This window comes from Myotis yumanensis, unplaced genomic scaffold (assembly GCF_028538775.1).
Source record: "Myotis yumanensis isolate MYYU_CA2020_CCGP unplaced genomic scaffold, mMyoYum1.0.hap1 SCAF_8, whole genome shotgun sequence".
Classification (NCBI taxonomy): domain Eukaryota; kingdom Metazoa; phylum Chordata; class Mammalia; order Chiroptera; family Vespertilionidae; genus Myotis; species Myotis yumanensis.
This window is the reverse complement of record NW_027223759.1, coordinates 80,092,029-80,118,178: the sequence shown is the minus strand read 5'-3', so window position 1 is coordinate 80,118,178 and position 26,150 is coordinate 80,092,029. Positions and strand designations below refer to the sequence as shown.

The 26,150-nt window shown below is 38.0% G+C and overlaps 1 protein-coding gene across 1 annotated transcript in view; it reads right to left on the bottom strand.

Annotated features, from left to right (window-relative positions):
- Positions 1-25,703, bottom strand: part of DPP10 (dipeptidyl peptidase like 10) — a 1,368,028-nt gene extending 1,342,325 nt beyond the window's left edge. Inside the window, exon 1 of the mRNA XM_070423111.1 lies at positions 25,394-25,703. Coding sequence (XP_070279212.1) covers positions 25,394-25,456 — 63 coding nt within the window. The 5' untranslated portion in view covers positions 25,457-25,703. The remainder of the gene's footprint in view (positions 1-25,393) is intronic.
- Between the last annotated feature and the right edge of the window lie 447 nt (positions 25,704-26,150).

Genomic DNA, 26,150 nt, shown 5'->3' with positions numbered 1-26,150 from the left:
TTTGCTGTGCAAAAAATTTTTTGTTTGATATAACCCCATATGTTTATTTCCTCTTTTGTTTACCTTGCTTAAGGCGATATACCAGAAATAATATTGCTACGGGACATGTCTGATATTTTACTGCCTATGTTTTCTTCTAGGATTTTTTATGTTTTAGAGTCTAACAAGATATTGAAATAACTATATATATGTATATGTGCACAGGTTAGTATACACATATTTTCTAGCTCTGCTGGTTCAGAGGGCCTAACAGTGATGGCGGGCCTATGACACGCATGTCAGAGGTGACACGTGAACTCATTTTTTTGGTTGATTTTCCTTTGTTAAATGGCATTTAAATATATAAAATAAATATCAAAAATATAAATCTTTGTTTTACTATGGTTGCAAATATCAAAAAATTTCTATATGTGACACGGCACCAGAGTTAAGTTAGGGTTTTTCAAAATGCTGACATGCCGAGCTCAAAAGGTACGCCATCACTGGCCTAGAAGCACCTCATTACACCCCAGTAATAATAAACACACCCAACACCCAGATCTTGGTTTCTATATCATTTCCATGAAACAGAACCAGGTCTGCTTGGAGAGATGGTTGATTGCAGGTCAGGGCAGAGAATATAAGATAAGCCTGGAGCATCTCATAGTGTCAGAAAGCAGGGGAATTCTCAAGAAGAAAAAATGTTGAGGGTGTGTAAAAGGGACACAGGAGTTGACCTAAAAGAGTTTCCAATGGCAAAACCATACTAATTTGAGAAACAAAATGAAAAAAATAATATTGGGTTATAATCCAAAGTATAAAATATATATCCATGAGTTCATACAGATAGAGATAAGTGATTGAATAAATAAGGGAAAAGAGATCAATATTGAAATAGAAGAATTCCAAATAATTTACATAGATATCTTCCCCTCAAGGAGACAGAGCATAACTAATCATAGGCTGTGCTTACTAGCCTGCTGCCAAGACTGAGCTGTGGGAAGCATCGAAGAGGCATTCACAGTGCCTCCCCCTTCCTTCGTCATCAATAATAAGTCATGTCAATGGCATATGCCTTTGGTATAATGTGAATTAAATAGCAAATCACTTCTTAGGTTTTTCTCCCTCAAATCCATACCTTAGTCTAACTATGAGAAAAACATCAGGCAAATTCAACTTGAGGGGCATTCTACAAAATAACTGACTCCTCAAAACTGTCAAGGTCATCAAAAATAAGGAAAGCCTGAAAAACTATCATAGATGGGAAGAGAAGACATATGACTAAAATAGTATGTGGTATCATTGGTGAAATCCTGAAACAGAAAAAGGACTTTAAAAGGAAATTTATGGCATCAGACAAATAATGGAGTTTAGTTCATAGTAATGTATCAATATTGGTTCCTCAGTTGTGACAAATGTACCATAATAATGTGAAATGTTAACAGTACAGGCAACTGGGTTGTGGAACTCTCAATATTATCTTTACAACTTGTCTGTAAATGTAAAACTACTCTAAAATTAAATTGTATTAAAAAAGCATCAAAATTACTTTTAGTGTGGGATAATGTTTGTTCTAATAAAGCCCACGTGTGTCTTTGATCATCTTGCCCTTGCCTCTCCTGACACAGCACAATCTGTTCCAGTTATTTCTCAACTCTGATGAATGTGGATGAATACTGCAATATTTCTCCCTTTCCGTTCACAAGGAAGAAATCTGTGTCTAAGTTGGTCCGGGTCTCATTATCTCCTCACCAGCCCCTCAGCCTCTACACAGCTCTCATCTCCCTCCCTCTTTCGCTCCTCATTTCTTTCCTTTTTCTGTTCTTCTTATATCTAAATGTTGAAGCTGTCTCCTATCATATTCCATTTTTACCAGGTACTTTACTATGTTGTTTCTAATCCTCTAATTTAAATATGAGGAAAATGAGTCCTGGAGTGTTTCAATGGCTTGCCCAAGGCTAGGTGGCACTTGGGTGTAGAAGTCTGACCGAAATAAAAGCAAGCATTTGTCTCCCCATGCACAGGCCCCCTGTACCAGCTAGACATCACTGACTTTAAAAAAATGTTTTTATTTATTTCAGAGAGAGGAAAGGAGAGGAGAAAGAGATAGAAACATCAATGATGAGAGAAAATCATTAATCGGCTGCCTTCTGCATATCCCCTACTGAACATGTGCCTCGACTAGATATCAAACTGTGACCTCTTGGTTCACAGCTTGACGCTCAACCACTGAGCTACACAGGCAGGCTTTCTTAAAGCGTTCTAGAGTCTCTCTCTTCAAGCAGGTAATGCAAGATAAAAAAAAAAGTGTACTACGTGATTTTTAAAAGGAACCTGGTTATTCTTGGAGTGAGGAAGTGCACAGGAGAGGGGAATTGGTGGAGGAAGGCAAGAAATCTAATTCTAAGTAAAGGCAACCTTGAGAAAATACAGTCATGATTAAAAACAAAAATAATAAAAAAAAAAGTGTGTTCTTTCCTGTTAAATCAGTGAGACAGGGAGAGATGTGTAGGCCTGACACTTCCTCCTCCCACACGGATGGCTCACAAGGCAGATATTCTGTGCTCTGATCTCTCAGCAAATCTTATGGGCACTGAGGTGCTTGCTATCAATGATCGGCTTAAAAAGGAAGAGCAGGGAGGCTCATTAATGGTTCTCAGGTTGCATGCTGGGCCAACCCAGAGAGAAGAAAGGCCTCCGAACTTCGCTGGAGCTCACCTGCTGAAATCATAAGAAACCCAAATGCTAAGTGAGAGCTCATTCAGGTGACACTTTAAATGGGTGCATTTAAAGAGACAGAATAAACACTTTATGTTACAAGTCAGCATGAGATTCTAATATTAACTACTACATATTTTATAGACTGTATTTGTTGCCGAACACTAAAACAAACATTAAGATGCTTTTGCCTCAACTGGTACAATGAATGCTTCCAAAACAGTGGTATAAAAAGCCACATAAAACACATCATAATCATGGAAATCATCTGCATTAAACTCACACTTGCCATGAAAGTGGCAGTTATTTTTCATTTACAAGCAATTATATCTCAATTACTTATTCTCTGTTAGAAAACATTTCATCAAAAACTCTCACTTAATTGATGTAAGGATGCATTTTGTTTGGGGAGAAACATAATATCTAATTTGGATTAATTAAAGAAATAGGCATTCTGAATTAGTGAGAGGCTGCCTTCTATTGAAAACTATGCAACTTTATTAGTTTTGTGTGGACAGAGTGCTATGAAGTAAACTATGGAGCTCACAGCAGGAAAAGAAAGGCTTAAAAGAAAATTGTCTCTAATGAATAGAAAAGAGTTATGTTCTGCGTTCTATATTTTCCACAAAATGAAGAGCTTAAACCTTTGTTACATAAGTAGTTTAAATGTGCACTTTGTGTTATCCTATTTAAATTTTGAATTGGCTCAACAGTTCTTTTCTTCTTAATTATGCTGTTATAATAAGCACATCTAAATCATTATACAGGGTGTCCCAAAAAATGTATATACACTGAGTTATTATGAAGTCAGTATTTATTAACATACAGTTCATTTTCAAAATTTGAAAGAACCTACAGAAATGAATATTTTTTGTCAATATTTGTTTTCAAACTGATGACCATTAGGCACTGCTGATAACATGAAGCAATGGAATCGCAAACATAAAGAATAATTTCCTTTGGCCCTCAATTCGTAGACCATTGCCAGTGGTTTTGTATCATGAATTTTATATTTTATGTATCCCCATGAAAAAAAAATGTTTAGTCGCACTTGAGGGTAAATAATCTTTGTTCAAAGCTTAGTTTGGCTTCACCCATTATTTCAAATCAGTTCAACCTATAAAGGAATGAAAATTAAGTGAGTTATCAGCTGTTGAAGTGTATATACATTTTGGGGGGACACCCCACATATTCAAAATTACTGCAATTCAGACAACTGAGGTTCTTTTAATAAGGGAGAGAATGGCTTAATTAAATCTAAATATATCGACTAATCTTTAATTATATGTGAATATTTACAGATTGCAAACAATCATTAACATACCAAAATATAAGAAAGGACTGAGTTTAATAGCATTGTATTTTTTGTTTATATGTTTCCAAAGGATTAAGAAACTCAGAAATGTCAGAATTGAAAAAAAAAAACACAAAATGGAATCATCTCTAATGTATTTTGTTGCAGTGGAATGATTTTCTGGAAACTTGGTACTCATTTTCATAACCACCCCAGTGTCATGCCAGTGTACTGCCACTTATAGTCGGCAGGAGAAACGAGAAGACACTTTCCGTGGGAGATGGTTTGTAAGAGGATTTCCGGAGATGAGAATGCCTTTAATCCCAGTGTATTTTATGTCCCTCAAGGGATAACCTGTCACTACATGGGCCCGAGCAGCCCAAGCAGTTTCCCCAAGAATGACTAGCAGGGGTAAGTCATGGCGAGACCAAGGTGTGACTCCTTTAACTACAACTCAAGAAAAGAAGAAGAAAATAGAAAAGGTTATTAAAGTAACAGAAGGCCTTTCACTAAGTGGCACATAAAGTGAGAAAACAATTAATAGCAAATATTGTAAGCAAAAATGTAATGGCAATGCCTTCTGATAAGCTTAATGATTATCCATTGCTTTTAATTTTAATTGCTTTTATCCTTTTTTAAAATATATTTTTATTGATTTCAGAGAGGAAGGGAGAGGGAACGAGAGAGATAGAAACATCAGTGATGAGAGAGAATCATTGATAGACTGCCTCCTGCACACTCCCTACTGGGGATCAAGTCTGCACCCGGGGATGTGCCCTTGACCAGAATTGGACCTGGGACCTTTCAGTGTGCAGGCCAATGCTCTATCCACTGAGCCAAACCAGCTAGAGAAATCCTTTTTGAATTGAATATAGCTTAAAACCACTTGTAATACAGAAGAGACCATTCCCTTTGTGGTCCCAAACTGACTCCCTTGGCTTTGCACGTATTACAGAATGGGAGAAGCCCAGGGAAGATGGAAAAATACATTTCATAATAATAATTTTCACTCTGGTCTCATAGAATTTTTGACACGGTCTCTGTATGTTTACCTTACACAGATCTGGGTCCTCCTAGATCTATAATGCATACTTACAGCGGCTGGTGGTTCTTACCCCTGACGTTGCCAGACAGCGTGTATTGTGAAATTGCCAAGATCCCTTCCAATATTGCATTTATTCTTATCAACGAGTTATTTAATTTATAATATGCATGCAAGATGTCCCCCAGGAATCAAGTAGTAATAACTGTGGGGCATTTTAAAAATTGCTTTACAAGTGTTGCCGCATCTAATTACCGTAACTCTCATATAGAGAGCATTATTACCTCACATAGCAGATGAGAAAATGAGGTTCCTAAAGATTTAGAAAACTTGTCTGAGATAATATTGCTAAAAGCGGTAACCTGGAACATGAACCGCGACAGTTTGATTCCAAAGCACACAATTAACAGCTATGCAATATTGCCTCCTGAAATAGATGGTTGGTTTTTGGCTGACAAAATATACATATGTCAAAATTTTCAAGTTCATCTGCCTTTAAGAAAATGATAACTGAGAAAGTCAATCTCTTTATTTAACAAGGTCCATTCCACAATGTAGAATTTCAGGTACCATTACAGGCAGATAGGGGAGATGCGAGTGGTCAAGCTGTGTATCTCCTGCCCTGAGATGACCCATATTTTATGAAAAAGGGAAGAGTTGGAAATTTCTGGATTAATATAGAACTTGAAGATTGCCAAGCAAGATGCTACCAGGATGAGAATTTAGATTCTCGAGAAAAGGGTACAATTTGTCAAGGCTCTGCCAGGAGACAACTCTGGCAGAATAGCTTAGGGGAGCCTGGGAGAGAGAAATATGGAGGCAAGAAAATGGCTCTTTTTGGAAAGAGACCAGGGATGGATGATAAAATGACCTTTTGAGGTCCAGTCATTTTCTACCATGCAGATGAGCAAACTTAATATCCCTGCAGACTCAGCTCACCTTGCCCTTGAAAATAGATTTCCAAGGACACATAAATAGTGTTGAGATTCTCTCTAGATTAACGCCGGTTCTGTCTTCTCCAAGTGCAAGCAGGAAAAATGAAACAATGCAGAGGGTTTTGTCTGTTATTTATGTAATAGAACATTAACCATTCTGCATGTAGGATGGTGACAGTCATGCTGCTTTGGCCAAGGTAAAAGTAGAGATGGGATAAAAAGCAGAAGGGCCCAAAGTCCTACCTATTTTGCCTTTCTCTCAATACCCAAGGTTTGGGTTCAGCAAAGCATAGAATAAAAGCTACTTACAGAGAAAAGAAATGTGGTATAGAGTTTTATGACTGCAGTTCAAGTATTTTATACATGATTTGGGGATAGACCTCTGGCCCTCCTTCTGAACCCCTCCCTCTATAAACCCTGGATGGTAATTATTCAATTCTCTGAGTGCCATTTGGTTGACTCAACCATCCTTAGTATCAGAAAGGCCAAGGGGGATACTGTAACAGTGGCAGTCAATTCAGAAAAAGTCATGAGACCAGAATGAGCCACATTTATTTCTATTTCCAAGCTTCTCTCACCTGGATCAATGGCCACCAGTTAGGGCAGTGGTTCTCAACCAGAGGCGATTTCACTTCCCGGGGAACATTTGTCAATGTCTGGAGACATTTTGATTTCAACTGCGGAGGGTGCGTCTGACAGGTTGAGACCCAGGGTGCTGCTAAGTATGCTCCAATGCATAGGATAGCCCTCAAAACAAAGAATAATCTAGTCCAATGTGTCACTCTTGGTGAGGCTGAGAAATCTTGAGTTAGACCAAGTGAGACCAGTGGACACAGGGTATCACAAGTATATTTGTATTGACTGACAAAGTCTCAGTGGTAGAAACAACAGATACATTACATCTAACATCATCTGAACATTCAATATTTATTTATTTACCCAAGACGACCCTCCACAATCTTATTCCTCACCTATTTCACAAACTACTCAGTTTATATTCTTTCTCAAATCTTGACCCAAGATGAAGCTAGATAGGACATGGGTAGCTCCACTTCTACCGACTGTTTTCGGTATTTGCCCACAGCTTTTTTATTGTGCCATCAGCAGCAGAACTTGGACTTGATGGACACAGTGGCCAAGAACAGAGCATATGCACTGTGACAGGATGTTTGTTGTTGTCTTTGGTGCTACCTTAGCTTCATAGGTGATCTTGGCCTATTGACCTCCAACAGTATGCAGAATGATAAGCTGCCTCAGTCCTGTTTCACTGACCAGTAAAAATTCAGCCCAGCGCTTCTAATGCTTCAAATATTTGTCCACATAATAACAACCATTTCCTTAGAAGCTGCTCTTCCAAAATCTATTTCAATTCATAAAACTATATAGTGTGTGCATACTTCATACATACTGCTATTATTCTTATTCCAACACCTCATATTTCCTTCTTCATTTAAACATATCCTGTCAATAATAAGAATGTATGTTTTACAGGATTGCAGTTAGTATTCAACTAAAACCTGTCTAATGGTGTTATGCAAACACTTGGAACGCACACTTGTTTCTGTGGTGGTTTCTGTTGTTAATATTCTTACTCTGGGACTAGTTACAAATTTCTCTGCTTGAATCTCTAATAATAAGTTTCTGGTCCAAATGGACTCAAAAAAACACTGTTCACCCATACCTGTGTGAACTTGTTCTTGCTTCTGAGGACCCTTCTCTCCCTGACTCTAAACTATCCTTTAAAATTAGCTTATAATTTTACATCCTGCTTGAATTCTTAAGAGATGTACTTTTTGGTCTCTGTATTATTTCTCCTGCCTCATTGAATTGTGGGTCCCCAGTTCTGCTATTTTCAGGTTGGTCCTATCCTATAGAATAAAAGGCTAATATGAAAATCGACCAAACAGTGGAACGACTGGTCAATATATGTGCACTGACCACCACAGGGCAGACACTCAATGCAGGAGCTGCCCCCTGGTGGTCAGTGCCCTCCCACAGGGGGAGCGCCGATCAGCCAAAAGTGAGGCTCATGGCTGGCGAGTGCTGTGGTGGTGGCGGAAGCCACTCCCACCTCTGTGGCAGCACTAAGGCTGCTGACTGCTGGCATAGTCTTGTGTGGGGAGTGGGCCTAAGCCATCAGTCGAACATCCCCTGAGGGCTCCTGGACTGTGAGAGGGCATAGGCTAGGCTGAGGGATGCCCCCACCCTGCCCAGTGCCCAATTTTCATGCATCAGGCCTCTAGTCTGTTAATAATACATGATAAAGACTTAAAGTATAATGGTGACTTTGAAAATGTGAGGCTTTGCAAAGGCAAAACTCTCAACATTCAATTATTTCATAGACAATCAAGTGCCTGTATATTTTAGAAAGAAAAGCCCTCGGGTTACATACTTTTTATAAGCAGCATTACTATGTGGTGTAATAAATGTGCCTTCACCTGTGGAATCAAGGTGGGAGTGAGTAGGAAATCTAGTTTTATCTCTTCCATAATCAGATCATTAAGCCTTAACTATTTTTTCTAGAATGGGGATCTTGTCTGCTCTGAAATATTAAAAGAGATACTGAATGCAGAAGTCTTGACTAAGATCAGCTATTTAAAATGCTGGTTCCCACTACTTTACTTAGCAGGGAGGTGGTAAAATATAAATGAATTGTTGGTATGACGCCAGTGAGAGAAAGACAAGTACCATATGATTTCACTTATATGTGGAACCTAATGAGCAAAATAAAGGAACAAAATAGAAACAAACTTACAGATACAGAGAATAGATTGACAGCTGTCAGAAGGAAAGGGGATTGGGGAGCTCAGTGAAAAAGGTGAGGGGATTAAACAAACAAACAAACAAACAAAACCTCTCATAGACACAGATAATAATATGGTAATTAGCAAAAGGAAAGGGTGTGGGGGAAGTAGAAAAAGGTAAAGAGGGGGATAAATGGTGACGGAAGGAGACTTGATTTGGGGTGGTGAGCATACAATACAATATACAGGTGATGTATTATAGAACTGTACACCTGAACCCTATGTACTTTTATTAACCAATGTCACCCCAATAAATTCAATTAAACAAAACTTGGGCATGAACGATGACCTATAGTAAATGATGTAGAGATGCTGGAACTAATTAGCAGTGTTGAGAAAAGGGTCAGCAGGCTCATGAATGTTAAAGTGAATTTACTACATATGATCAGAGGACACAACACTGAATATGTTACTCAGAGGGCCCAAAGAACTCCCTGCTCACTAAGGTAGTAAGGGGGTCCTAACGAGGGGAGCACAGGTGTTGCTGAGAAGTTCAGGATCGGCTGTCCCTGTAGGCGAGGAGATACCACCATGGCACTGAGTTCCTTAGTGTCAATGAGATAACTGATTTCTAGAATAGCAGCTATGATGGGCAACAAGGCCAGAATGGCAACTAGGATGTCTTGAGCCACAGGAATCTGGGGTGATGGCTAATAATTCTTGATGTTCCTAGGAAGGATTGAAAACCAACAGGGAAATTCTTGACTTGTATGAACAAACAAACAAAAATCAAGAGCTGGTAAGAAGTCTGATATCAGCATTACAATGGGAATTTTCCAGATATGAGCCAGTTCCCAGATTTAGAATTATCAGTTGAAAGGGATGGTTTGGGTTTCTTTGGGGAAGAACCTTACAATTCTACCACAACTATATGCCATAAATATTTTCCCAAAGGCAAGAAAAAAAAGTTAAAAGAAAACTTAGAAAACTCTGGCACAGAGTTTTTCATTTTAAGTAAAATATGAAAATATGTTCTTCTTAAGTAAAATTCATATTCTTAAAAAATAAATCACATTTGAGATCACTTTAAAAGATTTTATCTAAACACAAATAAAAGAACTTACCTATAAGCCAACTGCAACTGAATTTACATTTTTATTTTTAACACGTTAATTTCTTATAATGTCCTTTCTTAAATAAACCTTGAAGACAACATCGACAGGTATTGAATGGCTAATGAAAAACATCATGTCAAGTTCTGATGGGAGTTTAGAGTGTTCAGAAAATAGTGAGTACCGATATATTTTTCCTCTAGGAGGTAAGAATATGCAATGAGGAAATGAGAGTATTTTCAATAATAGGTATTAGAAAAACCGGACAGATACATTCAAAAAAATAAGACTGTTCCGCTTTCTCATACTATATATAAACATAAACCCAAAATAGGTTAAAGTCTAAAAAGTAAGGGCTGAAACCATAAAACTCCTAGAAGAAAACATAGGTTGTATTTACATTTTAAAAACCCAACTCTCATTTTGCTTCACACATACACATAGACAGTGAGAGATGAAAGTCCTTTGTAAAAAACAGAAACATATTTGGCTTTCTTTCTCCTACTTACATCTTCTGCCAGAATGAGTCATGTGATCATATATAAACCGAAAGGAAACACTAACGTTATGAAGGCTAACCTGGAGCACTGACACGTCGGTCTCCACAGTGGATGGCCTCCACTCACTCATTCATCCAGCACACCCTGTATGAGCATTAATTCTACGTCAGGGCCAGTGCTAGACGCTGAAGTCACAATGACAAATGAGACACTGCATTTGTTTCAAGGAGCCTGCAGTCTAGCTGAGGATGGGTTGGGTGGAAGAAGGTGGATGGGATAAGAAGAGGGTGAAGGGAGAGGACACAAAGATAAATGTATATGAAGGCGATGGTGTGTTGCAGGTACAGTGAAGCACAAGGCAAGTTGTCTTCCTGGGACTGGAAGAGAGAGTAAGGAAGAGGCAACGTTTCAGAGAGGAGGTGACCTTGCTATCAAGAGAGGACAAAATGATGAGCATTATTTACCAGCCAGGCAAAAAGGGGGACACAGGGCTTTCCTGTGTGAGAAAACAGTGAACTTCAACTTAGAGGTTTAAAACAGCAGGGAACCCTGGGTAACAGCAACTAGTTCCTTAAAGAGCTGATGGGAGCAAGAGAGAGCAGAGAGAACACTAAGATAGGAGCCAGGAAACCTGAGCTGTCAGCTTGAGTTTTAAATATTCTTTTTATTGATTCTTAGAGAGATGGGAAAGGAATGGGAGAGAAAGAAACATCAAAGTGAGAGCACAACATCTATCAGCTGCTCCTCTTGCCCCGCACTGGGGATCAAGCTTATAACACAGGCATGTGCGCCTACCAGGAATCAACTGACAACCCCTCAGTGCATGGGATGACACCCAACCAACTAAGCCACACAGGCCAGGCTGTCATCTTGAATTTTATAATAAATTTATCTAGGTTCAAATATGAGGCCACTCCTTATACTCTGAAGGAACTAAGGAAAATTAATGTCCTTATCTATAAAATAAGAATAACTACCTAGTCTGGATAGAGCATTGGCCTGTGGACTCAAGGGTCCTGGGTTTGATTCTGATCAAGGGCACATGTTCAGGTTGCAGGCTCGATCCCCAGTGGGGTGGGGTGGGGTGGGGTGGGGGTGTGTGTGTGCAGGAGGTAGCCAATCAATGATTCTCTCTCATCATTGATATTTCTATCTCTCTCTCCCTCTCCCTTTCTCTCTGAAATCAATAAGAATATATTCAACATAAATAAATAAAATTAAAAAATAAAATAAGAATAATAACACTGTCTTTGCTAAGTCACTGTGGGAATTAGATATACCCCATAAAGAAACCCAGACTGTGTATCATGGTGCCGTCATTTAACAACGGTAGCAATAAGACAGTGGTGATGAGGAAGATGGTGGTGGTGGCAGTGGTGCTCTCCCTTACTTGGTGCTTTTACACACCCCCCATCTTAAATGCCTCTTTCTCCCCAGATTCTTCACCACGATTACTATTGCTTGCCCATCAAGTCTCAGTTTAAAGGGGACTCCTTTCTAGAAGTTGGGGTGAGGTGTATCTTCTCTGATCTCCCGGAGCACATTCACACTGTATTTTCATCAATTACTTAGTTTTTTCATGTCCTCCTCCTTCCATCCAGTGAAAGAAAGGAGAAAGGAACCCAGATTGTAAGATTCTTAAAGACTGGCTCTGGTTCTTATGCCTTTTGGTAGCCTCATCTGTGCAATGTTATATCATTTTTTTGAATTATGATATCAACAGGCAAAGAATTGGGAAACATAATCCAGAAAGGTTCTTTTATAATATAAAAGATAAATAATACAATAACCTATAGCTATATAAAATAATATATAAATAACATGACCTGTTCTACAAGGTTCTAATAGAGAATATAACAAAGATGAAAGGCCTTCATGGAGGTAAGACTGCCTCATCTCCCTTATGGTTTGGAGACATTAGTAATAGCACCATCAGTATAATGAAAGGTAATTGTCACCTCTGGTGATGAGCTTCTACAGAACTAGCAGGGAGTGAACACAGCCTAGATGGACAGTGTTCATCACAAGAGGCCTGAGTTGAAACCAGAAAGGTACTATGGGAAGTGACAGAAAAAAAAGAGTTCTTAGACAATGGGAACATCAAGCACAAAGACAATGTTATAGCAAAGAACTTGGCTTGTTACAAGCTCAGAAAGGAGGCCAGTTGGGTTGGAGGATACTATTAGTTATAGGGCAAAGGGGAGGAAGAGAGAATGTAACACAGTATGGTCCAAGGGAAAAACAGGGGCCAGATAATTCAAAGTTGTTAGGGTAAGGTTAGGATCTGGGTTTGTTTTCTAAAAGCAAAGTGAAGGCTTAAACCATGTGTGCAAAGTAATTATAGTAACGTTTTTTCTTTTGTAAAATTTTAAATGCATTGAGGTGACATCTATCAGTATATATAAAAGGCTAAGTGACCCTCCAACCGTTTGACCACCTGACCAGCTGATACATATGACATGCACTGACTACCAAGGGGCAGGTGCTCAATGCAGGAGCTGCTGAGCTGCGGTGGTTCTCAGGTGATGCACCCTGGAACCAGAGAGGAGGGAGCGTGGTCCCGTTTCCTTTCAATGTTCATGAATCCATGCACCGGGCCACTAGTCTCTCTCTATATATAAAAGGCTAAGTGACCCACTGTATGTACATCCAACTGTCCAACTGAAGAACTGGTCAGTACATATGACGTGCATTGGCAATTTAAAAATAAACGTTGACTCGCGCATGCATGATACATATAAAGCTTTTACTGGCGACAATCACACATGTGTGTTTCGATCTGTTACTGTCGATGGTGAATTTGGTTGTTTTTGTTGACATTATGAAGCTGAAAGAAAGCAGTGTCGTTGACAGAATATGTCTGAAGACCAACTATTGGCACAACGTACCTCAGAAGCCGAAAGAAACCGGAGTCGACAGAATGTATCTGAAGACCAACTATTGGCACTTCTATTATAGAGAAAGGGTGAATAGTGATATTAAAATATTTCTTCTAATTAATTTCCTTTCAATGTGCATGAATCTGTGCACTGGGCCACTAGTAGGTTAAAAAGATTATATAGGTTTCAAGTGTACAATTCTTGAATTGTATGTCCATCTGGATACTGCATTGTATGCCCACCACCCAAAGCCAAGTCTAAATGAAATAAGTAAGACAGAACCATATGATTTCACTCATATGTGGGATATAAAACTGAAAGCAACAAATGAACTAACATGAAAAACAAACAAAAACTCATAGACATGGACAACAGTATGGTGATTATCAGAAAAAAATAGGATTGGGAAGATAGTAAAGGGTATAAGCGGTCAAATATATGTAAGAGGGTATAGTAACATCTTACAACCACCACTCAGAGTGGAGAATTGGTTGTGATAAGGCATACTAGAAGCTAGGAATCCACTGAAGTTGTTGCAATAATTCAGGTGAAATTTAATGTGCAAGGAGTTTGGTTGATTGTTGTGGAGGTGGAGAGAAGTGTTTAGTGTGAAGATAGATTTAGGATCTAGAATAATACTTGCTGATGGATTGGATGGTAGATTAAAGAGAATAGAGTAAAACTTGAAATTTAAGCTTTGGTTTGGTTTGAAAAGAAAATGGTGATAACATTTAATAAAGTGAAATGAGAAAGGAGTAGGCAGCAAGGATCAAAAGTTCTAAATTGTAATATAATAAAAATATATTACCTAATAGATATCTAAATGACAATATTTAGTAAAGAGAAGCATCTAAGAACAGAGGTGAAATCAGAGAACTGGGTGGGTAGGAGACACAAGTCAGTTGTTGTGCAGCATTTGGTAATTAAATCATGGTATTTATCAATATCACACAGACAGAAGTTACAAACCAGGTCCTGAGCCTCCACTAAGATTACTTTTGGTGTGACCCCATATATGCTATGTTCCTATTATAAACACCCCTCCAAGGACTTCGATCTGGTATGCCTTTACATGAGGCATGCTCTCTCCAGTTACCAGTTTCAATGGTACATTTAACCATAATCTTTATGTTACCTCTTAATCTTGGAGTCATTTGGGTGTCTGAATGCTCTGGGGATGTTAAGGGCTCCAAGTCCCTAGAAGTACCAGAGATAGGCCCTTAGCAACCCTAATTATTTGATGAAGGATATCACCATTACTTCCCCTTATCTTCCTAAGGGGAAAAGAACTTAATGTTTGAAAAATGAAAACACAAAGCAAAATTGATTGCACACTGAGTCATTTAATAGCAAAGGGGACAAAGGTGTCTGAATGAGATAATATTGGGGCCTTCTCTTTCCACCTTTTTGCTCCAGTGATGGAAGAGGGCTCTGCTATGGGGCACTCACAGACAATGTTATATTTTAGTTTATTATAATTTAGTTCAGTGGTTCTCAAACTGTGGGTAACGACTCCTTTGGGGGTCAAATGACCCTTTCACAGAGGTCGCCCAAGACAGTGGTTCTCAACCTTCCTAATGCCGCGACCCTTTAATACAGTTCCTCATGTTGTGGTGACCCCCAATTTCATTGTTACAAATTGAACATAATTAAAGCATAGTGATTAATCACAAAAACAATATGTAATTATATATGTGTTTTCCGAGGGTCTTAGGCGACCCCTGTGAAAGGGTCATTTGACCCCCAAAAGGGTCGCGACTCACAGGTTGAGAACTGCTAGCCTACGACCATTGGAAAACACATATATAATTACATATTGTTTTTATGATTAATCACTGTGCTTTAATTATGTTCAATTTGTAACAATGAAAATACATCCTGCATATCAGATATTTACATTACGATTCATAACAGTAGCAAAATTACAGTTATGAAGTAGCAACAAAAATAATTTTATGGTTGGGGGTCACCATAACATGAGGAACTGTATTAAAGGGTTGGGGCATTAGGAAGGTTGAGAACCTCTGCCTTAGTTGGAACACTGCTTGAGCCATGGTATTGCATGTCTTTCACAGCATGGTGTATGTTATAGCCCATCAGATTCTGAAAGCTTACTTGCTGATCTCTGTGGTTTATATTTTTGGTTTTCCCCTTCTAAACCATCCAACCTCCCTGATTGTTACCTCATGTTTACTTGGGTAACCCCTCTTCTACTTCTTCCATTTAACCATGTGCATCTTCAAACACCATAGATATGGAATTGGCTTTGGACTTAATTCTAGGCCAAAGGAAGAAAATTTTATTTGTCCCCTGAACATTGTCAATTGTCATGTCTGCAGACCAAGTGTGGAATCAGAGCAGTCAGTTCAACTGGTTTATGTAATTAGAAGACTAAGAAGGAAAGGACATTCTACCTATATGCCTGAAATTTCCAGGCATCTTTTATGCTTAAATCAAATGCCATTAACAGAGTTCATTCATGCGTCATTGGGTGATGTTGAAAAGACAACCAGTTACCTGTACATGGTCTTCAAATATTAAAGAGGAAAATTTTGGTACAGCACAATGATTGTCAATAGTCAAAAAAGAATCCAGAGGAATACAAGTATCATATAATTTCACTCATATATGGAATCTAATAAATAAAATGAACTAACAAACAAAATAGAGAAAACTCAGAGAATAGGCTGACAGCTCTGGGGATGGGGGGAGTACTGGGGTGGGTGGAGGGATTGAGCAAAAAAGAAAAAAAAGGAGAGAAAAAAACTCATGACAAAAATAAAATAAGGGTATTTTTATGTTTTAAAAAAATAGAATAAAGCCTTTAAAGACCAACTATTATGAGTGTTCATGACAGTGGGTGGTGTTAAATCAATCTAATGAATACAGCCTTTGTTCTTAAGATGTGCCTTCAGTAATAGCTGTCTGCTAATAATACTTAGATTACCCTGAAAGATGGACCAGGAATATATTACCATCTTTGCTTTCTATCTAAAGCCATGAACCTCAGGATTGATTCCAAGGTCACAGAACCTTGTCCCCAATTTAGATCTCATGATCTTGTCTTTGCACTGTTTTCCCTTTAAGCTTTGTCCTCAGAGTATAGTCAAATCCTGAAAGATAACACAAAGTCCAGTCCCCCATATGTATTTGCAGCCTCATTTCTCTCCCCTCCTAATCACTTACATTCTATAATATAATCTGTTTCAAATAACAATGCTTTCATAATAGTTACATTGCCTTGTTCCTCCAAGTTTTGCATATGATTTTTCTGTTTATATAATATTTTCTTCCCCTCTCTTTATCAATCTAACTTCTATTAGGATTCTGACTTGGATTTCCAAATGCTTCCAAAAAACACACACACAAAAAAAAACCTTAGTCTTTGCCCCACCTAGCACTTATCACTTTGTTGGAAATGTACAAATTTCTATCCTAGGCTGTGTTCCTTAAAAACAAGCAGTATCTGCCCTAGCCAGTTTGGCTCAGTGGATAGAGTGTCAGCCCACAAACTGAAGGGTTCTGGGTTTGATTACAGTCAAGGGCATGTACCTCGGTTGCAGGTTAGATCCCCGGCCCATGTGGGAGGCAACCAATCAATGTGTCTGTCTCTCTCACATCCATGCTTCGTCTCTCCCCCTTCCTCCCACTTTTTCTAAATATCAATGGAAAAATATCCTCAAGTGAGGATTAACAAAAAAAAATTAAAAAAACAAGCACTATCACTCTATTCACATTTAAATCTTTTTTCATTAAATGTTGATGGACTGAAACAAGGTAAGAGTAAGTTCAGGTCTGTCTCCATCATGCAATGCTATGCTCACGTATCAACCAAAGTCATTATTTCTTGAGTCTGTCCTTTCACTTGATTTTATTTCCTTCAAAGATATACAAAAATAAAAATTTTTGCAATAGCTGTCCTTCCCTGATCAAGAAAACCTGCCTTGCATATTCTCTTTGCTCTAATTCGTTCATTCTTTTGAAAATATTATTTAAGTAACAGGCCCATCTATTAACTTCAGTAAGTACTTTGATGCTATTTACTAGTACTTCCATTATAACCAAAGTGGAGCACGTTTTTCTTAGGGTAAAATTCTGGAAACCAGAGTTGTGAGAAGTAGTGTTTTTCAATCCAGCAGCAGTGATTCATCTTAGAAATTAAGGTTTCTGAAGAGAAAGAGCCTCACTAAAGTGCTAGAGTCTATAGTCCCCCTACAATGCCTCATCCATTAAAATCAGCAGCAACTTGTGTCTTCTGTGCTGACCCAGGCTCTGAAACAGAGGGACAAAATTAGTTTGGACACTGACTTCCCTCAACTCTATTGTAGAAAGACACTCATAAGGCAAAACCCACTTGGACTTACAGGAGCCACTCATCTTCATGGGGATTCGCAAATCTGTTGTTCCAAGCCCCTAGGTCCCTTTGTCAGCTCTCCAAGTGTTGGGTAGGTATTTCAAAGTAAAATGTGTAGTGCTGCTTAGGTCAAGGAAGACTTGAATGTTTCTGAACTCAAAAGTAAGACTGCATTTCTTGGGAAGACAGCTTAATTTGTAGGCTTCTTTGTTCTTACATTCAAAGAATCTTCATTGAAAACCTGCTACGTACCTGATACAGGGCTAGGCACTGGAATTACCAAAATTAAAAGACAGACGTTTAACAGTCCTTTGCTAGCTAGTGGAGAGACTTATATGGAAACAAATAATCATACCTCAAAAGATTGTTATTAAGCAGTTACAGAAAAGATGATGTGAGAATATAGGTGATCATTTGAGACCATAGCACTCTGCCTAGTGGAGACTGAGAACTTTCAATTAGAAAACTGTATGAAATTTCAAGTAAGGATATGGGTTTTTTAAAAGGACCGTTGCATGGAAGGGTAGATGAGGCAAAAGAAACAGTGAGCCCAGAGCAGTGGTTGGCAAACTGCGGCTTGCAAGCCACATGCGGCTCTTTGGCCCCTTGAGTGTGGCTCTTCCACAAAATATCAACTTCTGCGCATGGGTCACGAAGTTTCAATCTCATTGCATGTGCGGGCGTGCACGTGGTATTTTGTGGAAGAGCCACACTCAAGGGGCCAAAGAGCCGCATGTGTCTCATGAGCCGCGGTTTGCCGACCACTGGCCCAGAGTATAGAAAGGCTATATCCAATCATGATAAAACTGCTACTCAATTCAACCACATGTACAATCTATGCAGCTACTTAAAGTATCTCCCATTTTTGTAGCACAGTACTGGGATGAGTAATTTCATTTTTTAAAAATTAATCAGTCCTTTAGACAGCATTTATACTCAGTCTTCTTCCCCTACCTTTCTGGTACAGGTCCATCAAGAAATCTGCAGATGTTACTACAATATTAGAAAATACTTTCCAGCTCCCTGGTGGCTCCAAAACGTGTTTTTTATCATCATTATAATTAATAATAATTGCAAATAAAATTCTCGGCTTTTATGTCATAAAAATTGATTCTCACTATACAACTCTCTATGAAAATGTCATACCCCTTAAAAATTGCTGCTAGAACAAATTATAATACAAAGCACTTACATAGCATTTTTGTTTTGGGAGATAATTTAGTTTATCACCCTTCTGTTAGTGGGGGGAAAAATAAAGCCTTAACAGGGTTGCCTTCCCCAAGGCCACATGATTCATTGTGGTACAGGGAGAGTGAGAATTTAAGTTAAGGATGACCCTCCGAAAGAAAGCCCATCTAGTCTGCCCTAATCCATTTGCGGGTAGTAGGGTAAGCTGTGTACATTTGATCATTTTTCTCAATGGCAACTCTAAAAAACAAACACATGAGTTCTATGAAGAATTTCCAAGACATAAATCTGTTCAGAAGGTAAACTTCCTTTGCTTCACAGGTTATTAACCAGTAAATCTAGTTCTGCTAATGTAGCATCAAGAAAGGTCTATCCATGAGAGGTCAGGTTTGAAAATAATGATAAATTTTGTTCCAGTTGTGGTATACTGCCACTAATTATATCCTATCAACCTGAAAATGTTAAGGGACTAAAGAATATTTATAAGGAGAGAAAGAAAGGCTACGGTGATATTCTTGCCTCTCGTTTTTTTCTAAGTTTCAAGTAAAGCTGGCAAGAAGGGAGACACTTTTCCGATACACATTCTGCTTAGTGTGACTATGAATCTCCCTAGTTACCAAAGGTGCTGATTATCAGATGGCCTCAGACCAAAGTCAGAGGCTAAAATCATTGAAAGCCAAGCAAAAAGTCAATGTACATTGCTGAGAAATTTGCTGTGAACTTAAAAGATAGAGCAGGGCTTCCAATCTGGTTACATATTAAATAAGGTCTTAAAAATTCATAGTTCATCTTAGAGCTGACAGACCTTAACAGTCATTTAATACTCAACAAATATATATTTGATGTCTACTGTGTGAAGGGTTTATGTCAAATAAGCCCTGTCAGAGATAAAAGATATGGAATGGATAAAATCTCAGCTCTCATAGAATTCATGTTATTTAATAACTTTAAGTATTATTCTGAAGTTGTTTCAACTCCATCCATGATACTCAAACACAATTATTTCTGGTGAACCAGAGCACAAGTGTGCCTTATTTTGCAGTCCTTTAGCTCAGTGATTCAGAAATTTTAACATGCATGAGTCACCCTGAGGGCTGGTTAAAACATAGATTGTTGGGCCCTCCCCACATACCATAATAAATAAAAATGTGGTACCCATGATTTAGACCAGGAGTGTGGGGTTAACAATCAGTAAGATGCCAATCCAAGTCGTTTTCACCACTAAAACTTATCATAATGTTACACTACAAGATACTAATTTGCTAAAGAGAAAAATTATTTTCTAACCATCATACCCTAACTGATTAGGTTTGGGTAGGGCCCAAGAATGTGCATTTCTAACAAGCTCACAAGGGATGCTGATAACACTGGCCCAGGGACCAATACTTTGAGAAACACTACCTTAGCTTATTTACCCCACACTTCATTTGTAGAGCCATGTATTTTCAGTGACAATTAGTAATTTGTCATCACAAATTTATCAAGAATGATCTTACTACCTCGCCAGAACATGAGTTTCTAGAAAATCAACTCCTTATTTTTCCAAGAAGCAAGTAAAGTAATATTAAATATTTTCTGAAACTTTTAAAATTTGCCACAAAAAAACATTATATGACAACAATTGTTCACAGTAAAAGTTTCCATTCAAGAAATATAAATACCAAATAAAAAAAGAAACTTTCTATTTTACTAAGAAAAAAGCTAATAAAATACAAAACTGGCCAATTTTATAACATTGTGCCTCTTTACTAAAAAGAAAATAAAAATCTCTAGTATATCCTTTAAGAAACTGAATTTATAGCTATTTGAAATAAAATTATCCTATAATCTTAAACGTGTAAAAGGTTGGCAACAAATGCAAATTGTACATGACTATAAATTGGTGATCAGCTGAACTTCTAACTTGTGGTCCTATTCCTTTGCATCATAGGCTGTGATTTTTGCCTTAAGCATATGAAGGGAGCATTGTCGGAATTATTGAGAAGATATAGACCATTTCTAAGAGAAAATAATTATCACAAACACAATAGCCTTTATTCTACATTTCTTGGTAAGTCTTCTCTTTTGCCTTCTTCAAATATCACCACTTAAAAGTGTGGCCCACTCTTCTAATGCTGAGGAGAAGTTGGTACTTTGCCAACTGGAACTGTAAGCTTCTCAGAATACTGAAAGCAACACTTTCTTTAGTGTGTCTGAGTCTGTGTTGAGATTATAATTTAATAAAGTTTTTCCCCCCTTATGAGTAAAACCCATAAGCTTAGGACCAAGAAAACTCTAATGCAAGGCACAATAGAGAAGCATAATATAATCTTTGCTCTTAGATTTTCATGTGATAGTGAAACTGGGAGGAATCTTACATTTCTGTATTGTGATGCCATAAAAAGGTGGTACTTTTTCTTACATGTGCTTTGTGGATGTAATTTGGGTGTTTGACTATGACATGCTCTTTAAGACTAAATGCAGCATCAGCTCAAGTACCATAAGAATTACAGATGTGGTAGCCATCATTGAGCCCAGGGGTGTACAATTCACAATCAGTAAGAGTCCAGTTGTTGCAGTTCCAAGCCATTCCCGCCATTAAAACTCATCACAATGTTGCACTGCAAAATAGCAATTTGTAAACACTAAAATGATTTTCTACCTACCATTCCCACAAGCGTTCTTGTGATAAGAATCTTGTTCTTTTTCACTCCTTTATTTTATCTATTGTGCTGTGGGTTAGAAGTAGTAAGGGGGAAATATTTTTATTAGCATAATAACACCTCATAGTACAATATAAATTGCAGTCTAAATTATAAGAAGTGTTTGCCTGCTCATCAGTGTTTTATCCTGAAGGCAATGGAAGTTCTAAACACTCCTTCAGATATGCTTTGTAGAAACCTGCAGCTCCTCCAACAGGAGTATGTGGGGGGCAAATTAGAACTTTAGAACCTGGGAGCCTTTTCTACATAAAATTAGGAACTTAGGTGTGAAGTTATTGATAGAATAAACCAGGCAGATGTTGAAAAGGGGAAAGGGAAGAAAATGTTGATATGAAAGAATCACTGGATGGGGAAAGTAAAAAAATATTGAGGACTATATTTTGGTATTTCTATGATAAAATAAAATGTATATGATCCATGATATAGGAATCACCAACCCTGGTAACTCACACACAATCTCTAACTTAAAAAAGGAAAAGATGGATGATTTCCTCTACTCCCTTTAGACATACATGAATGCTAGACTTATATTAGAATATGAAAGAAACAAAAATCTCATTGTTTTGGGCATAATTCTAAATTTGCAGTTCCACTGGGGAAAAATAAACCAAGTCCTGAGATTTGACTAGAAAACTTAATTGTATTTCAGTCTAGCTGAAAGAAGCCAAAATAGAGTTGAAAAAACAAGTTTGTTGCCTAAGGTGGGGGAAATTCTTCAGAAATCAACTTTATAGTAAGCCAAGATTAGACCTGCACTTAGCATTCCCAAACAATCCTTAAAACTTTCCAGTACGGACCTTAGATGAAAGACGTTTTTAGAGTGCTGCTATTTTGACGGTACGATTTAGAGCGATTCCAGGAAAAACATTATTTCTTTTCAAGCTCTGAAATGGGAAGGGCTTTTATGAGTTCATGGCATTCAACATCTTGTCCAAAGTGATCTGAGAACATGCCCGGACCCTTTGTTTGACTTCTTCTGCTTTGTTGTCTCTTTTCAGCTTTGACTACAGGAACATACCTGCTCAAGTCCAACAGGGAAACGTGTGCCGGGGGCTGGTTAAGCGGGAGAATGGCCAGAATGACACAAACAAATGTCACGCAACCTGAATAATGGTCACCACCTGACCCCTCCTGCTCCAACCTCAACACAAGCATGAGCACAAACAGTCTTAACGGGTAACAATGGCTAAATTCGACCCACTGCAGATATCATAGCATTTATAACTTCAAGTAGGGAAATAAACACTCACACACCTCTGTTGTTTTTCTCCTCCTACACATTTTGGGCTTTAAAGCTTTTTTTTAGCAATGCAATTCATTCTTGTTCCTTCCCAATACATTCTTTTTAGCAGTAAACTGTCAAGAGAAGGAGCAGTCAGTGTTTACTACACGGAAATGGAGAACAATTCTCTAAATGTTTATTACACTGAACCATGGAGCAAAAGTCCCCAGAGGTTTTAGAATTTCTAAAATGGAGCAATTTATGGTTATTAGGTATTTGAGTGTTTTCAGAGCTCAAATTGGGTCACATCATTATCTGAAGGCCAACCAGATGCCATAGAGAAACTTTATTTAACATTTTCAGGTAGTAACTTTAAGAGTGAAGAAAAAAGCCTCTGAAAAATCACACTTGAAACAAAAGAAGATAGAATCCAAAAGTTCAGAGTCTTTTGAGCCCTAACATCTAATATATGTCCAAAAAACTTCTCATCTTAGAGTTTTCCTTTAAGTTGTTACTGCATTTTTCCATAGGCTAATGCATTACTTAAATATAGATAGTCATTTTTAGTATAAATTCCAAAAGCCATAAATGTTTCATAATTGGACACATAATTTGAAGAGAGCTTTTCCACTTATCCCTTTTTACTGTTGCAAATTGGAAAATATTCAAGTAATTACTCCCTTAATAGTTCTGTGTTTGCAACTGTATATACTTTATGAACATCACAAGCATCTTTGGTTCCCCAGAGCAATATCAAGGCAGGGGTGTGTGTGTGGGAAGGTGAGGGGACACAAAAGGACTTACTTGTACAATCAACCAAATCACCCAGAGCCTTGATTCCAGATTACTTCATTAAGCCATTAATATAATACATTGCTAAGTGGTGGGTTGTCCAATTTTTATGATGCCTTTCATTTCAAGTCAATGGCTGCAGTTAGAATATAAAAAAACACATACAGCATCTGCAAGATCAGCAAGATGATGTAAAACCCTTACACTAGAAACATTTTTTCTGCCTACACAGTTTGTCTGAGGGTGGTCAATGCCAGAGTAGCAAAAAGGGAAGTGATTTTAAGTCCCAGAAAGTAGCATTTATTTGTCCTTACCCAATAATAAAAGGGCAAATAAAACAATTTCTATGACCTCAAGCATTTAAACAGGAAGCCACTGGTCATTTTATGGTTTTCTAAACAGACTCACAGGTAGATAGCTAGTTCAGAATTCAATCCCACTTTAGCCTACAGCATACATTTCCCAGTGGAGTTTATAGATCACAATGTAAAGTGTCATATGTGCATGGTTTTGTCATTGTTTAGTGATGGTATGCTTATGTAACTGACATACATGGGACTCTGATATTCATAAACACTAAAATCCTAAAGCTTGGTATTTTATTTCCTAACTTGGACACTGTGCAGAAAATCCAATGCTAATATGTTTCTGCTTTTGTCATTATAAATGGTGTAAATTATCTGAATTTAGGTTCTTCATGATTTCAGTTAACTCTATGTGTTTATTTATGACGGGGTGTAATTATGCATCATGTGATATATCTTGGAGACCTCCTTGCTTTCAAAAATAATTACAGATACATGGAGGGAAATATTCAATTTATGGTCTATTTGTCATTGAAAGACTGACAAAAAGTTCATTAGAAAGAAACTTATTGCTGAAAATTATAACTTTTGTAATGATAGTCTATGAATTATTCCCAAAAGCCTAAGATATAAACCAAAAGGTAATGTAATTATAAAAAATAAGTCTTCTCAAACTTTGAATCTTCTCAAATTTTGAATCTCAGTAAAATGTATGCAATTGTATGTGAATTAAAGATTGTAGTAACTAAAGTTGATCAATCAGATTATGAGGTATTTTCCATAAAAGACCTTCAGAGGAACTCATCACCCCCCCCCGCAAATGCAAAGTATACACACAGATAATAATTTACTAATAATTTGCTACAGATAAATGACAAATCCTTCATTGGAAAGCTGATAATTTATGTCTCCTTGAAAGTAAGAATCTCCCAAATGAAAACAAAGAGAATGACATAAACATTACTTAAAACTAAAACAGAACAGTAGAATTCTGAGCTTGGTCTTTTTCCTTGAATAATTAAAGAAAAGCCTCAAATTTGAAACAAGCACCTGAAATAAAGAGTGTCTTCAATCACCTCACTGTTTTTGAGTTATATGGTGGCATACATAAGAACATCTGTTTTATACCCCCCATATACGTCTTTTATACTTCCTCACTATAGTCACCTTAGTGTAACCACCAATTAAACACTCACAATGAAGGATACACGTTACTTTCAGAATAAGAAGTCCCCAATCCAGATAACAATGAAATACTATATCATATCCAATGTAATATTATCTGTTTCCAACAGTTGGCAAATCCTTCACAAGTTTTGTCAAGAAGACCAGAAACTCTTCTAGAAGTTCACTAAACTTTCTTCCTCAAATATACCACTAATAGATTCTCAGTCAAAACAAGCACAACTCGTTAAAGTAAAAGAACTGTGGAGAGGATGCAACTCCCCCTGGTCGACACACACATGCAAACAGAACCAAACGCTTTACTCCCATCTAACCTTTAAGTCAAACTCAAACCAGTTGGGCATCCCCGCTGCCTGTGCCCTCCTATACAGATGTCCGTGTGTTAAGATGAATGAAGACACATGTGCAAAAGCAGAGGGAAGAGAGAAAACCTGGGTCCTACCTTGATTGTTTTCGAGGAGGACTGGCACTTGATGTTATGGGACACGCTGGCAGTTTGGTTCATGTTTCAGGACCCTGGACAGTGCACGATGCCGGGCGGAGGGAGTTCCAGGATGAACTGGAGATCAAGTCTCCTCTGTTGGACTTCAGTAGGGGCTGCTGCCTTTGCTGTTGTGGCTGCTGTGCTTCTGCGGCTGCTGCTCCTGCTGCTTTCTCACTCCCTCACTCCGAGGTTGAAACGCTGTCAGATTGGAGGGCTCTGTAACTCACTTAGTCCTAAATAAAGCATTCGCTTGGTTCATTCTCAAAGCCCTTGGTGATAGGAAATAGAAAGCTAAAGACTGGTTCAAACCACTTGTACGGCACCTTTTCAGTACTGAGATGTGACAGCTTCACAGTGCAGCCAATGATCTTGGCTCTCATTCTCCTTTCAAAGGAGCGTGTACCAGAAAACATACAGAGATCAATTCCAGCAGCACAGTTTAAAGGGACACTCTCAACTCCCCTGATTCTAACCAGTTTATAATTTTTCTTCAGTGCAAAAGAAATCTTTCTCTGTCTCCTGGAATTTTTCACTGTAATTCATTCTCATTCTGGTGCTAAATTTTATTCCTTTTTGGGTGATTCTTGCAGTCAAAACACCAGCAAATGCTGGAAAAGGACCTGTTGCCTGGCATAAGATTGCAGGTTTTTATATCTGTAGGGTAAAGGATTGACATTCTCTATGCATATTTAAGAAATTCAGCAGTTAAAGCCAG